Source organism: Somniosus microcephalus, unplaced genomic scaffold (assembly GCF_052327205.1).
Source record: "Somniosus microcephalus isolate GS21.2 unplaced genomic scaffold, FLI_Smic_1.0 unresolved_chr2, whole genome shotgun sequence".
Taxonomy (NCBI): Eukaryota; Metazoa; Chordata; class Chondrichthyes; order Squaliformes; family Somniosidae; genus Somniosus; species Somniosus microcephalus.
This window is the reverse complement of record NW_028225180.1, coordinates 90,349,137-90,363,273: the sequence shown is the minus strand read 5'-3', so window position 1 is coordinate 90,363,273 and position 14,137 is coordinate 90,349,137. Positions and strand designations below refer to the sequence as shown.

The 14,137-nt window shown below is 57.6% G+C and overlaps 1 protein-coding gene across 1 annotated transcript in view; it reads left to right on the top strand.

Moving 5' to 3' along the window:
• Window positions 1–7,339, top strand: part of sf3b2 (splicing factor 3b, subunit 2) — a 31,176-nt gene extending 23,837 nt beyond the window's left edge. Inside the window, exons 7-10 of the mRNA XM_085976337.1 lie at window positions 1,718–1,819; window positions 2,252–2,351; window positions 5,852–6,037; window positions 7,183–7,339. Coding sequence (XP_085832463.1) covers window positions 1,718–1,819; window positions 2,252–2,351; window positions 5,852–6,037; window positions 7,183–7,254 — 460 coding nt within the window. The 3' untranslated portion in view covers window positions 7,255–7,339. The remainder of the gene's footprint in view (window positions 1–1,717; window positions 1,820–2,251; window positions 2,352–5,851; window positions 6,038–7,182) is intronic.
• The last annotated feature ends 6,798 nt before the right edge of the window (window positions 7,340–14,137 follow it).

The following is a 14,137-nucleotide window of genomic DNA, read 5'->3' as shown; positions in this document are numbered from 1 at the left end:
TAACGTCGCCCGTCTCCGCCCTTGCCTCAGCCCGTCTCCGCCCTTGCCTCAGCCCGTCTCCGCCCTTGCCTCAGCCCGTCTCCTGCTGAAACCCTCACTTTGTTACCTCTAGACGTGACTATTCCAACCCACTCCTGGCCGACCTCCCATGTTCTACCCTACATAAACTTAGTCATCTAAAACTCTGCTGCCCCGTGTCCTCCCTCGCACCCATCACTGCCTGCGCTCGTGACCTACATTGGCTCCTGGTTAAGCAACGCCTCAGTTTCAAACTTTTAATCCTCATGTTCAAATCCCTCCTTGGCCTCCTCGCCCCTTTCCCTATCCCTGAAACCTCCTCCGGCCCTACAACCCTCCGAGATCTCCGCGCTCCTCCAATTCTGGCCTCTTGCCCATCCCGAATTTTAATCACTCCACCATTGGCAACCGTGCCTTCAGGCCCTGGGCCCTGAGCTCTGGGATTCCCTCCCTAAACCTCTCCGCCTCTCTCTCCTCCTTTAAGACGCTCCTTAAAACCGACCTCTTTGACCAAGCTTTTGGTCGCCTGTCCTAATATCTCCTGATGTGGCTCGGGGTCAGATTTTGTTTGATTTACGCTCCTGTGAGGCGCTTTGGGACGTTTTACTGCGTTTAAAGCGCTGGGTAAATACAAGTTGTTGTTCTCGGTTTAACGTCTCATCCAAAAGACGGCCCCTCCGACAGTGCGGCGCTCCCTCAGTACTGCCCCTCCGACAGTGCGGCGCTCCCTCAGTACTGCCCCTCCGACAGTGTGGCGCTCCCTCAGTACTGCCCCTCCGACAGTGCGGCGCTTCCTCAGTACTGCCCCTCCGACAGTGCGGCGCTCCCTCAGTCCTGCCCCTCCGACAGTGCAGCGCTCCCTCGGCACTGCCCCTCCGACAGTGCGGCGCTCCCTCGGTACTGCCCCTCCGACAGTGCGGCGCTCCCTCAGTACTGCCCCTCCGACAGTGCGGCGCTCCCTCAGTACTGCCCCTCCGACAGTGCGGCGCTCCCTCAGTACTGCCCCTCCGACAGTGCGGCGCTCCCTCAGTACTGCCCCTCCGACAGTGCGGTGCTCCCTCAGTACTGCCCCTCCGACAGTGCGGCGCTCCCTCGGTACTGCCCCTCCGACAGTGCGGCGCTCCCTCGGTACTGCCCCTCCGACAGTGCGGCGCTCCCTCAGTACTGCCCCTCCGACAGTGCGGCGCTCCCTCAGTACTGCCCCTCCGACAGTGCGGCGCTCCCTCAGTACTGCCCCTCCGACAGTGCGGCGCTTCCTCAGTACTGCCCCTCCGACAGTGCGGCGCTCCCTCAGTCCTGCCCCTCCGACAGTGCAGCGCTCCCTCAGTACTGCCCCTCCGACAGTGCGGCGCTCCCTCGGTACTGCCCCTCCGACAGTGCGGCGCTCCCTCGGTACTGCCCCTCCGACAGTGCAGCGCTCCCTCAGCACTGCCCCTCCGACAGTGCGGCGCTCCCTCAGTACTGCCCCTCCGACAGTGTGGCGCTCCCTCAGTACTGCCCCTCCGACAGTGCGGCGCTTCCTCAGTCCTGCACTGGGAGTGTTGGCCTGGATTATGGAGCTCAAGTCTCTGCAGTGGGACTCGAACCCACGACCTTCTGACTCTGAGACGAGAATGCTGCCCAATGAGCCACGGCTGCTAACCTGTTGCTGTAACTGTAAATGATCTCTCGATCTCTCTCTCACTCTCTCTCTCTGCAGTGGGCTGATTACACCAGGGGGCTTCTCCTCTGTCCCAGCGGGGATGGAGACCCCCGAACTCATCGAGCTGAGGAAGAAGAAGATCGAGGAAGCCATGGACGGGTAAGGGCTCGGTCCTGTTCAGCGAGGGGCTCGTGTGTTCGGGATAGGGCGAATCGGGTGGAGGGGTGGGGGGTGGTGTTTATTGAAATTACCCACTTTTTACAACTCGGGTAAATGAAACCCATAAGGACGGCGATCCTGAGGCGGGAGCTGGTGGCTCGAAGACATCCACCGTAACTGCATCTTGTGAGTCAGCGGGCTCCAGCATTGAGGCCCTGCTGTCAATCACTGAATCCCACACTGCTTGGGGGGAGGGCATTTTCACCCCGTAGTTACATTGTGGGGAGCCTGCAAACGGCCAGGTGTCAGCTCGCTGGATATTGGTGGGGGGGGGAGGGCCCTGGGCGGTGGGGGGGGGGGGGGTGGGCCCAGGAAGTGGGAATCGGCCTCTTGCGGGCCATTTTGATTTTGTTTCCTCTTCTCTCCCTGCAGTGGCGAGACGCCCCAGCTCTACATTCCAGTGCCGGAGAAGCGGACGGCGACAATCGGAGGAGCCATGATGGGGTCGACGCACATTTACGACATGTCGGCGGTGAGTCCTGGCCCGTCCCGCCGCGGACGCGGTAACTAACGGTAACCGGAGCAGAGGGGCGCTGGCCCCCCTCCCGTTGGGCGCGGAGTGGCGCAGTCTGGGCTCTCGGCACTAACCCGGCTCCCACGTGACTGTGTCGGGGTGCAGTGAGGAAAGGGACAGGCTCCATCCCCAGCCTGTGTTGAGTGAGCTGATCTCGCACGGTGCGGTGCTGAGCCACGCCCACAGCAGGGAGGACTGCAGTGCCCCGGGTTGGGGCGGGGCGGGCATTGACTTATAAGAACATAAATAGGAGCAGGAGTCGGCCATTCGAGTCTGCTCCGCCATTCAATATGATCATGGCTGATCTTCTGCCTCAACTCCACTTTCCTGCCCGCGCTGCACTGTCGGAGGTGCCATCTTTCGGATGAGACGCTAAACCAAGGCCCTGCCTGCCCTCTCAGGTGGATGTAAAAGATCCCACGGCCACTATTGGAAGAAGAGCAGGGGGAGTTCTCCCCGGTGTCCTGGGGCCAATATTTATCCCTCAACCAACAGATGATCTGGTCATTATCACAGTGCTGTTTGTGGGAGCTTGCTGTGCGCAAATTGGCTGCCGCGTTTCCTACATTACAACAGTGACCACACTTCAAAACAAAAAGGTGGGGGTTCATTGGCTGTGAAGCGCTTGGGACGTCCTGAGGATGTGAAAGGTGCTGGGGAAATGCAGGTTCTTTATAAGAACGGTTTTGTCAGTGGGTTAACTGGAGAGTTGGCGAGCAGGCTGGCAGCATCCTGGGCCACGTCGGGTGTCAGAGTCAGTCATACAGCACAGAAAGAGGCCCTTCGGCCCATCGTGTCCGCGCCGGCCATCAAGCCCTGTCTATTCTAATCCCATTTTCCAGCACTTGGTCCGTAGCCTTGTATGCTATGGCGTTTCAAGTGCTCATCTAAATGCTTCTTGAATGTTGTGAGGGTTCCTGCCTCTAGCACCCTTTCAGGCAGTGAGTTCCAGATTCCAACCACCCTCTGGGTGAAAAAGTTTATCCTCAAATCCCCTCTAAACCTCCTGCCCCTTATCTTGAAACTATGCCCCCTGGTTATTGACCCCTCTACTAAGGGGACAAGTTCCTTTCTATCCACCCTATCTATGCCCCTCATAATTTTGTACACCTCAATCAGGTCCCCCCTCAGCCTTCTCTGCTCGAAGGAAAACAACCCCAGCCTGTCCAGTCTTTCTTCATAGCTGAAGCGCTCCAGCCCAGGTAACGGCCTGGTGAATCTCCTCTGCACCCTCTCCAATGCAATCACATCCTTCCTATAGTGTGATTGTGGCTGTTGTTTATCTAAGGATTGTGCTCACTACAGTCTGCGAGCAAGGTCAGCACTGTGCGGAGTCACTGTGTCTTTGTGGCCCACAGCTCCCCACCTTTGTCGCGACTTTGCTGTGTGCTATTTTTATTGGGTTGGAGGTCGTGGACTGGGCAAATCTCTCCGGTGTCCTTTGCTGCATTGCATGTAGTGATGTTTTTATAAAAATCTATATTGTTCCATTGTCCCCACACTGGTGGATAAATGACTCCTTGAAGCAGTATAAAAATGTGGCTCTCTGGATTACAGCGTGGGTTCCCAGACAGCCGGGGTAAACATCCTGAACCGAACGGCCCTCTGTGTTGGAGCAGGGCACAAGAATCCCCCAGCAACCCTGGACTAGTGTGGGGGGCAAGTCAGCCAAAGAAAGAAAGACTCCCATTTCCCCCGCACCTTTCACAGCCAATGAAGTACTTTTTTTTGTGGTCACTGTTGTAATGTAGGAAATGCGGCAGCCAATTTGTGTACGGCAAGCTCCCACAAACAGCAATATGATAATGACCAGATGATCTGTTTTTGATGTTGGTTGAGGGATAAATATTGGCCCCAGGACACCAGGGAGAACTCCCCCTGCTCCTCTTCCAATAGTGGCCATGGGATCTTTTACATCCACCTGAGAGGGCAGAGGGGCCTCGGTTTAACGTCTCATCCGAAAGATGGCACCTCCGACAGTGCGGCGCTCCCTCAGTACTGCCTCTCCGACAGTGCGGCGCTCCCTCAGTACTGCCTCTCCGACAGTGCGGCGCTCCCTCAGTACTGCCTCTCCGACAGTGCGGCGCTCCCTCAGTACTGCCTCTCCGACAGTGCGGCGCTCCCTCAGTACTGCCTCTCCGACAGTGCGGCGCTCCCTCAGTACTGCCTCTCCGACAGTGCGGCGCTCCCTCAGTACAGCCCCTCCGACAGTGCATCACTCCCTCAGTACTGCCCCTCCGACAGTGCGGCGCTCCCTCAGTACCGCCCCTCCGACAGTGCGGCGCTCCCTCAGTACTGCCCCTCCGACAGTGCGGCGCTCCCTCAGTACCGCCCCTCCGACAGTGCGGCGCTCCCTCAGTACCGCCCCTCCGACAGTGCGGCGCTCCCTCAGTACTGCCCCTCCGACAGTGCGGCGCTCCCTCAGTGCCGCCCCTCCGACAGTGCGGCGCTCCCTCAGTACCGCCCCTCCGACAGTGCATCACTCCCTCAGTACCGCCCCTCCGACAGTGCCTCACTCCCTCAGTACTGCCCCTCCGACAGTGGGGCGCTCCCTCAGTACTGCCCCTCCGACAGTGCGGCGCTCCCTCAGTACTGCCCCTCCGACAGTGCGGCGCTCCCTCAGTACTGCCCCTCCGACAGTGCGGCGCTCCCTCAGTACTGCCCCTCCGACAGTGCGGCGCTCCCTCAGTACTGCCCCTCCGACAGTGCGGCTCTCCCTCAGTACTGCCCCTCCGACAGTGCGGCGCTCCCTCAGTACTGCCCCCTCCGACAGTGCGGCGCTCCCTCAGTACTGCCCCTCCGACAGTGCGGCGCTCCCTCAGTACTGCCCCTCCGACAGTGCAGCGCTCCCTCAGTACTGCACTGGAGTGTCAGCCTAGATTTTTGTGCTCAAGTCTCTGGAGTGGGACTTGAACCCACAACCTTCTGACTCTCAGGCGAGTGTGCTGCCCACTGAGCCACGGCTGACACAGTCGCAATGCAGACAGACAGTGCGATCCCTGCCTGACTGACTTGTTCCTATTCCCATTCGGGACAACAACTGATGGTGGGAAGAGCGTTGGATTCGGGGGATGCTGGAAGGCGGGTACTGAATCAGTCGAGGGGACACCACAGCCTCGAGCTTCCCTTCACGCTGTCCCAGCAAACACTCCCCCGAATTGCAGAGAACATACAGTGCAGAAACAGGCCATTCGGCCCATCTGGTCCTCGCCAGCTGTGCTCCACACGAGCCTCTCCCCAGACACTGGGGATCTGAGCTGGTTGTGGTGGGACGCCCCCCTCCCACCATCCCATCGTGGTGGGGGGGGAGGCGTGCCGGGTGTAGGGAGGCAGCTGGCGATGTTTGCGAGAATCCCTAGCTGGCTTTGTGTGTGTGTTGCGCGGCAATATTCCTCCGCTAGCCTCGTGCCGGCGGTTCTGCGAGTGTGCCTAACTCTGCCGTTCGGTGTGTGTGGCAGGTGATGGGTCGGAAAGGCCCCACCCCCGAGACCCAGGGCATCGAGGTGGCGCTGGCACCAGAGGAGCTGGAGCTCGATCCGATGGCCATGACCCAGAAATACGAGGAGAGGGTCCGTGAGCAGCAGGCGCAGGTCGAGAAGGAGGACTTCAGCGACATGGTGGCAGAGCACGCGGCCAAACAGAAGGTAAGGACATCTCCCCCCCCCCCCCCCCCCTCTACACCGTCCCAAACACTCCCAGGGCAGGTACAGCACGGGTTAGATACAGAGTAAAGCTCCCTTTACACTGTGCCCATCAAACACTCCCAGGGCAGGTACAGCACGGGTTAGATACAGAGTAAAGCTCCCTCTACACTGTCCCATCAAACACTCCCAGGGCAGGTACAACACGGGTTAGATACAGAGTAAAGCTCCCTCTACACTGTCCCATCAAACACTCCCATGGCAGGTACAGCACGGGTTAGATACAGAGTAAAGCTCCCTCTACACTGTCCCATCAAACACTCCCAGGGCAGGTACAACACGGGTTAGATACAGAGTAAAGCTCCCTCTACACTGTCCCCATCAAACACTCCCAGGGCAGGTACAGCACGGGTTAGATACAGAGTAAAGCTCCCTCTACACTGTCCCATCAAACACTCCCAGGGCAGGTACAGCACGGGTTAGATACAGAGTAAAGCTCCCTCTACACTGTCCCATCAAACACTCCCAGGGCAGGTACAGCACGGGTTAGATACAGAGTAAATCTCCCTTCTACACTGTCCCATCAAATACTCCCAAGGCAAGTACAGCACACTGCAAATGAAGGGCGGAACAGGCCCGAGGGGCTGAATGACCTCCTCGTGTTCCTCTGTACAACAGTGGAAGGGGTTTGTTAACTCGCGCCTCTGCGATAATTAACATCAGCAGCTTTACCGTGGCTCAGCTGATTGCAGTTCAATCCCAGGCGATGCTGTCGGCGGCCGTGAGTGGGGGGCCGCTGAGCACCTGGACCGGGAGCTGGACTGCCTGCGAGCCTCTCGAATCAGCCAGCTCGCTGTGGGCCGCGACCGTAGTGGTCTCTTGCTCAATCCCCGATTTCCATTGCTCCGCCATTGGCGGCCGTGCCTTCAGCCGCCTGGGCCCCGAGCTCTGGAATTCCCTCCCTAAACCTCTCCGCCTCTCTCCTTAAAACCTGCCTCTTTGACCCAGCTTTCGGTCACCTGTCCTAATATCTCATGTGGCTCGGTGTCGAATGTTGTTTGCTAATCGCTCCTGTGAAGCGCCTTGGGATGTTAAAGGCGCCGTATAAATGCACATTGTTGTAACCTGTTTCTTGTTTGGTTTTGCAGCAGAAGAAGAGGAAAGCGCAGCCGGCGGACAGCAGCCGCGGTACCAAGAAGTACAAGGAGTTCAAGTTCTAGCCTCGGCCAACCTGCCCCCACCCCCTCTGCCCCTTCAACTACACTTCCGTTTCTCATTGTATTAAAGTTGTGACTTTTTTAACAAGCCCAGTGTGTTTGCTGTTTTCTGTCCCCTGCCCCTGGTCCACAGTGAGCTCCCCCTCTTCTCCCCTCCCAGCCCCCCATGGACAGACCGGGACCGATTGGTGCGGAATTACTTCGCCATTTTTAGCCAGGATCGAATTATTTTCTTGCATATGCAAATTCTGTCTCTCGCTCGCTTGCGCTCTCTCCCCATCTTCTCCGCACCCCATTGGCAGGCATCGCCGGACAGTGAGGGCGAGCAGGAACCCTGCCTGATTATTCCCCCAACCCCTACTGATTGAGGGGCACTGTGTGAGACCGTTCGCAGTTACCCAGCAGCTAACTGTCGCTGCTGGAACTCTGACAAAAACCGATTGCATGCTCAGCAGGCCCAGCAGCAGCGGATCCGGCGAGACGGGATAAGTTAACGTTTTATATTTGGATCGTCTGTCAGCACAGGAAGCTGTAACACATGAACCACATTGGGAAAGGGGCAGAATGGCGGGGTGGGGGAGCGTGGACACACACTCACTCACTCACTCACTCACTAACTCTCTCTCACACACTCAGTCACACACTCACAGGCAGGAAAAGAGATGTCAGCCGTTGCTCAGTGGGTAGCGCTCTCGCGCCTCTCAGTCAGGAGGTCGTGGGTTTGAGTCCCACTCCAGAGACCTGAGCCGCATAATCCAGATTGACACTCCCAGTGCAGTACTGAGGGAGCACCGCACTGTCGGGAGGGTAAGTACTGAGGGAGCGCCGCACTGTCGGGAGGGTAAGTACTGAGGGAGCGCCGCACTGTTGGGAGGGTAAGTACTGAGGGAGCGCCGCACTGTCGGGAGGGTAAGTACTGAGGGAGCACCGCACTGTCGGGAGGGTAAGTACTGAGGGAGCGCCGCACTGTCAGAGGGGCAGTACTGAGGGAGCGCCGCACTGTCGGAGGGGCAGTACTGAGGGAGCACCGCATTGTCAGAGGGGCAGTACTGAGGGAGCGCCGCACTGTCGGAGGGGCAGTACTGAGGGAGCACCGCATTGTCGGAGGGACAGTACTGAGGGAGCGCCGCACTGTCGGAGGGGCAGTACTGAGGGAACTCCGCACTGTCGGAGGGGCAGTACTGAGGGAGCGCCGCACTGTCGGAGGGGCAGTACTGAGGGAGCGCCGCATTGTCGGAGGGGCAGTACTGAGGGAGCGCCGCACTGTCGGAGGGGCAGTACTGAGGGAGCGCCGCACTGTCGGAGGGGCAGTACTGAGGGAGCACCGCACTGTCGGGAGCGTAAGTACTGAGGGAGCGCCGCACTGTCGGAGGGGCAGTACTGAGGGAGCGCCGCACTGTCGGAGGGGCAGTACTGAGGGAGCGCCGCACTGTCGGAGGGGCAGTACTGAGGGAGCGCCACACTGTCGGAGGGGCAGTACTGAGGGAGCGCCACACTGTCGGAGGGGCAGTACTGAGGGAGCGCCGCACTGTCGGAGGGGCAGTACTGAGGGAGCGCCGCACTGTCGGAGGGGCAGTACTGAGGGAGCGCCGCACTGTCGGAGGGGCAGTACTGAGGGAGCGCCGCACTGTCGGAGGGGCAGTACTGAGGGAGCGCCGCACTGTCGGAGGGGCAGTACTGAGGGAGCGCCGCACTGTCGGAGGGGCAGTACTGAGGGAGCGCCGCACTGTCGGAGGTGCCGTCTTTCGGATGAGACATCAAACCAAGGCTCCGTCTGCGCTCTCAGGTGGATGTAAAAGATCCCACGCTAACTGTTGGAAGAAGAGCAGGGGGAGTTCTCCCCGCTGTCTTGGGGCCAATATTTATCCCTCAACCAACATCACTAAAACAGATTATCTGGTGATCATCGCATTGCTGTTTGTGGGAGCTTGCTGTGCGCAAATTGGCTGCTGCGTTTTCTACATTACAACAGTGACCACACTTCAAAAAAGTACTTCATTGGCTGTAAAGCGCTTTGGGACATCCTGAGGCTGTGAAAGGTGCTGTAAAAATGGGAGTTCTTTTATTAATGGAAGCTGAGCCGGAGATTAACTTTAGTTAACACTTTATAAATAAGCAGCCCTGACTTCACGCTCACCAGGGCTGCGAACTTGTATCGTTTCCAAGGAGCACGCAGGCTCCTCCTGGAACATAGGGACAGGAGGGAGCCAGTCAGTCCCTCCAGCCTGTTCCACCATTCAATCAGATCGCGGGCTGATCTGTATCTTAACTCCATCTACCTGCCTTGGATCCGTAACCCTTAACCCCACAAAAATCTATCGGTCTCAGGAAAGGCCCAGGCTGCATCCCTGACCTGTGCTGAGTTAGCTGTTCTCAGGCTCCTGTTCGCTGTCTGTTGACTCCTGCGTGCGTGAACACTATGAGGAACAGATCGGGAACAAGTGAGAGAACAGCCAGCGACTGAAGAATCCACAGATTCACAAGTAATCTGAGCCAAGAGGCGGGCAGGGGAAATGAACCAAACATTAAATATAATTTTACCACTAAACCCCCCAATTATTCCTGAAAGGAGATATTGCAGTCCCATGATGTCAGCTCGAGATCATTTCACAAACAGCTCAGACTTCACCCTGTGGTGTGTGATATTACCCAAGTCTTTGGCTCTTAACCACTCCTGGTTCTCGCTGTGTCTCATTCTGTCTGTCTCTATCTCACTCTCGCTCTCTGTCTCTCGCTCTCTGTCTCTGCCTGTTCACATCCCCCTCTCGACACAGTCCAGCCATTTTGTGCTGTCTAATTCATGAATGGCAGGACAGGGTCATCCTGATGAGAATTCGAACACCTCGAGCTAGGCTGAGTGCGTCATGTCCCTGGGACATTGAAATTGACACAAGCAGAATTTGCTGCTTCCTCTCAGTTCAGATTGGATTTAACCACAGGCAGGATTTCAATCCATACACCCTCCTCTCTGAGGACACTGACTCTCCCTGGGGTACGGGTTCCACACACACTGACTCTCACTGGGGTACGGGTTCCACACACACTGACTCTCACTGGGGTACGGGTTCCACACACACTGACTCTCACTGGGGTATGGCTTCCACAGACACTGATTCTCACTGGGGTATGGGTTCCACACACACTGACTCTCACTGGGGTACGGGTTCCACAGGCACTGACTCTCACTGGGGTACGGGTTCCACAGACACTGATTCTCACTGGGGTACGGGTTCCACACACACTGACTCTCACTGGGGTATGGCTTCCACAGACACTGATTCTCACTGGGGTATGGGTTCCACACACACTGACTCTCACTGAACAGGACTAGACAGACTAGATGCAGGAAGGATGTTCCCAATGGCGGGGGAGTCCAGAACCAGGGGTCACAGTCTAAGGATAAGGGGTAAGCCATTTAGGACTGAGATGAGGAGGAGTTTCTTCACCCAGAGAGTGGTGAACCTGTGGAATTCTCTACCACAGAAGGCAGTGGAGGCCAATTCATTAAATATATTCAAGAAGGAGTTAGATATATTTCTTAAGGCTAAAGGGATCAAGGGAAATGGGATGAAAGCAGGGGACAGGGTACTGAATTTGGATGATCAGCCATGATCTCATTAAATGGCGGAGCAGGCTCGAGGGGCCGAATGCCCTACTCCTGCTCCTATCTTCTATGTTTCCACACACACTGACTCTCACTGGGGTATGGGTTCAAGACACACTGACTCTCAACAGTGTACAGGTTCCACAGACACTGACTCTCACTGGGGTACAGGTTCCACAGACACTGACTCTCACTGGGGTACGGGTTCCACACACACTGACTCTCACTGGGGTACGGGTTCCACACACACTGACTCTCACTGGGGTACGGGTTCCACACACACTGACTCTCACTGGGGTACAGGTTCCACACACACTGACACTCACTGGTGTACGGGTTCCACAGACTCTCACTGGGGTACGGGTTCCACACACACTGACTCTCACTGGGGTACGGGTTCCACACACATTGACTCTCACTGGGGTACGGGTTCCACACACACTGACTCTCACTGGGGTACGGGTTCCACACACACTGACTCTCACTGGGGTACGGGTTCCACACACACTGACTCTCACTGGGGTACGGGTTCCACACACGCTGACTCTCACTGGGGTACGGGTTCCACACACACTGATTCTCACTGGGGTACGGGTTCCACACACACTGACTCTCACTGGGGTACGGGTTCCACAGACACTGACTGTCACTGGGGTACGGGTCCCACACACACTGACTCTCACTGGGGTACGGGTTCCACACACACTGACTCACTGGGGTATGGGTTCCACACACACTGACTCTCACTGGGGTACGGGTTCCACACACAATGACTCTCACTGGGGTACGGGTCCCACACACACTGACTCTCACTGGGGTACGGGTTCCACACACACTGACTCTCACTGGGGTACGGGTTCCACAGACACTGACTGTCACTGGGGTACGGGTCCCACACACACTGACTCTCACTGGGGTACGGGTTCCACACACACTGACTCTCACTGGGGTATGGGTTCCACACACACTGACTCTCACTGGGGTACAGGTTCCACAGACACTGACTCTCACTGGGGTACGGGTTCCACACACACACTGACTCTCACTGGGGTACGGGTTCCACACACACTGACTCTCACTGGGGTACGGGTTCCACACACACTGACTCTCACTGGGGTACGGGTTCCACACACACTGACTCTCACTGGGGTAAGGGTTCCACACAGACTGACTCTCACTGGGGTACGGGTTCCACACACACTGACTCACACTGGGGTACGGGTTCCACACAGACTGACTCTCACTGGGGTACGGGTTCCACACACACTGACTCTCACTGGGGTACGGGTTCCACACACACTGACTCTCACTGGGGTAAGGGTTCCACACAGACTGACTCTCACTGGGGTACGGGTTCCACACACACTGACTCTCACTGGGGTACGGGTTCCACACACACTGACTCTCACTGGGGTATGGGTTCCACACACACTGACTCTCACTGGGGTATGAGTTCCACAAATGCCATCCAGCCTCCAATACTTCAGCCAAGTGGCGATTCTTTGTGAATGAGCCCAGACCCTGAATGGTGGCAGGATATTTGACTGTGCGCGACATCCCAATTTAACCGAATCTTGCTCTCACCTAATGCATAGACACTCTCCCGGCTTGGCTCACTAAGTTCTGGGGTTCCACTCATAGTCTGTGCTGGGCTCGGGGAGCTGGGGTGTTCTGAGCGAGGGGATGTTCAGGGTGAGGGGGCCACAAATGCACCCATGCCCCTGGGGTTTGAGGAACTGGAAAGTCATCCCAGATTCCTGCTCCTGATCCCGATCGCGTGGTCTCTGCTGGTAAAGTGAATGTCGGGTGATACGAGGATAGGGATCAACAAGGCTGCAGAGTTGTTATTAGGGATCAACTGTGTCACATTCCATGGTCGAATATCCTGCTACGCTCACTGTTCAGACTCGCATTAAATAACAGTAGCCAGAGCATCCTGTCACGGAATTCTCTGCCAAGTTTCTCCGTGTCTGATTCCCGCAGAAAGGATCCCAGCAGCTTTCAGGGTAATTAAGAGCAGGCTTGGGGGAATAGGAGCAGATTCGTGAGTGGGCCTCTGGGAAAGATTAAAATCGAGCGCAGAGTGAAGATGTTGCAGGATATTAATTTAACTGAAAGCTTGGAACACAAGGGATTGGGCCCATTAAACAAATCTCACAGCTGGAACGCCACAGATTTCCAATCGCCTCGGCTGCCTTGTGTATCGACACAATGGGCTCGAGGGGCTGAATGGCCTGCTCCTGTCGGAGGGGCAGTGCTGAGGGAGCGCCGCACTGTCGGAGGGGCAGTACTGAGGGAGTGCCGCACTGTCGGAGGGGCAGTACTGAGGGAGTGCCGCACTGTCGGAGGGGCAGTACTGAGGGAGTGCCGCACTGTCGGAGGGGCAGTGCTGAGGGAGCGCCGCACTGTCGGAGGGGCAGTACTGAGGGAGCGCCGCACTGTCGGAGGGGCAGTACTGAGGGAGCGCCGCACTGTCGGAAGGGCAGTGCTGAGGGAGCGCCGCACTGTCGGAGGGGCAGTACTGAGGGAGCGCCGGGCTGTCAGAGGATCAGTACTGAGGGAGCGCCGCACTGTCGGAGGGTCAGTACTGAGGGAGTGCCGCACTGTCGGAGGGGCAGTACTGAGGGAGCGCCGCACTGTCGGAGGGGCGGTACTGAGGGAGCGCCGCACTGTCGGAGGGGCGGTACTGAGGGAGCGCCGCACTGTCAGCGTGTCAGTACTGAGGGAGCGCCGCACTGTCGGAGGGGCAGTACTGAGGGAGCGCCGCACTGTCGGAGGGGCGGTACTGAGGGAGTGCCGCACTGTCGGAGGGGCGGTACTGAGGGAGCGCCGCACTGTCGGAGGGGCGGTACTGAGGGAGCGCCGCACTGTCAGTGTGTCAGTACTGAGGGAGTGTCGCACTGTTGGAGGGGCAGTACTGAGGGAGTGTCGCACTGTCGGAGGGGCAGTACTGAGGGAGTGTCGCACTGTCGGAGGGGCAGTACTGAGGGAGTGTCGCACTGTCGGAGGGGCAGTACTGAGGGAGCGCCGCACTGTTGGGGCGGTACTGAGGGAGCGGTGCACTGTCGGAGGGGCTGTACTGAGGGAGCACCGCACTGTCGGAGGGGCCGTCTTTCAGATGAGACGTTAAACCGGGGCCCCGTCTGCTCTCTCAGGTGGATGTAAAAGATCCCACGGGCACTATTGGAAGAGCAGGGGGAGTTCTCCCCAGTGTCTTGGGGCCATTATTTATCCCTCAATCAACATCACTAAAACAAATTATTTGGGAATTATCTCATTGCT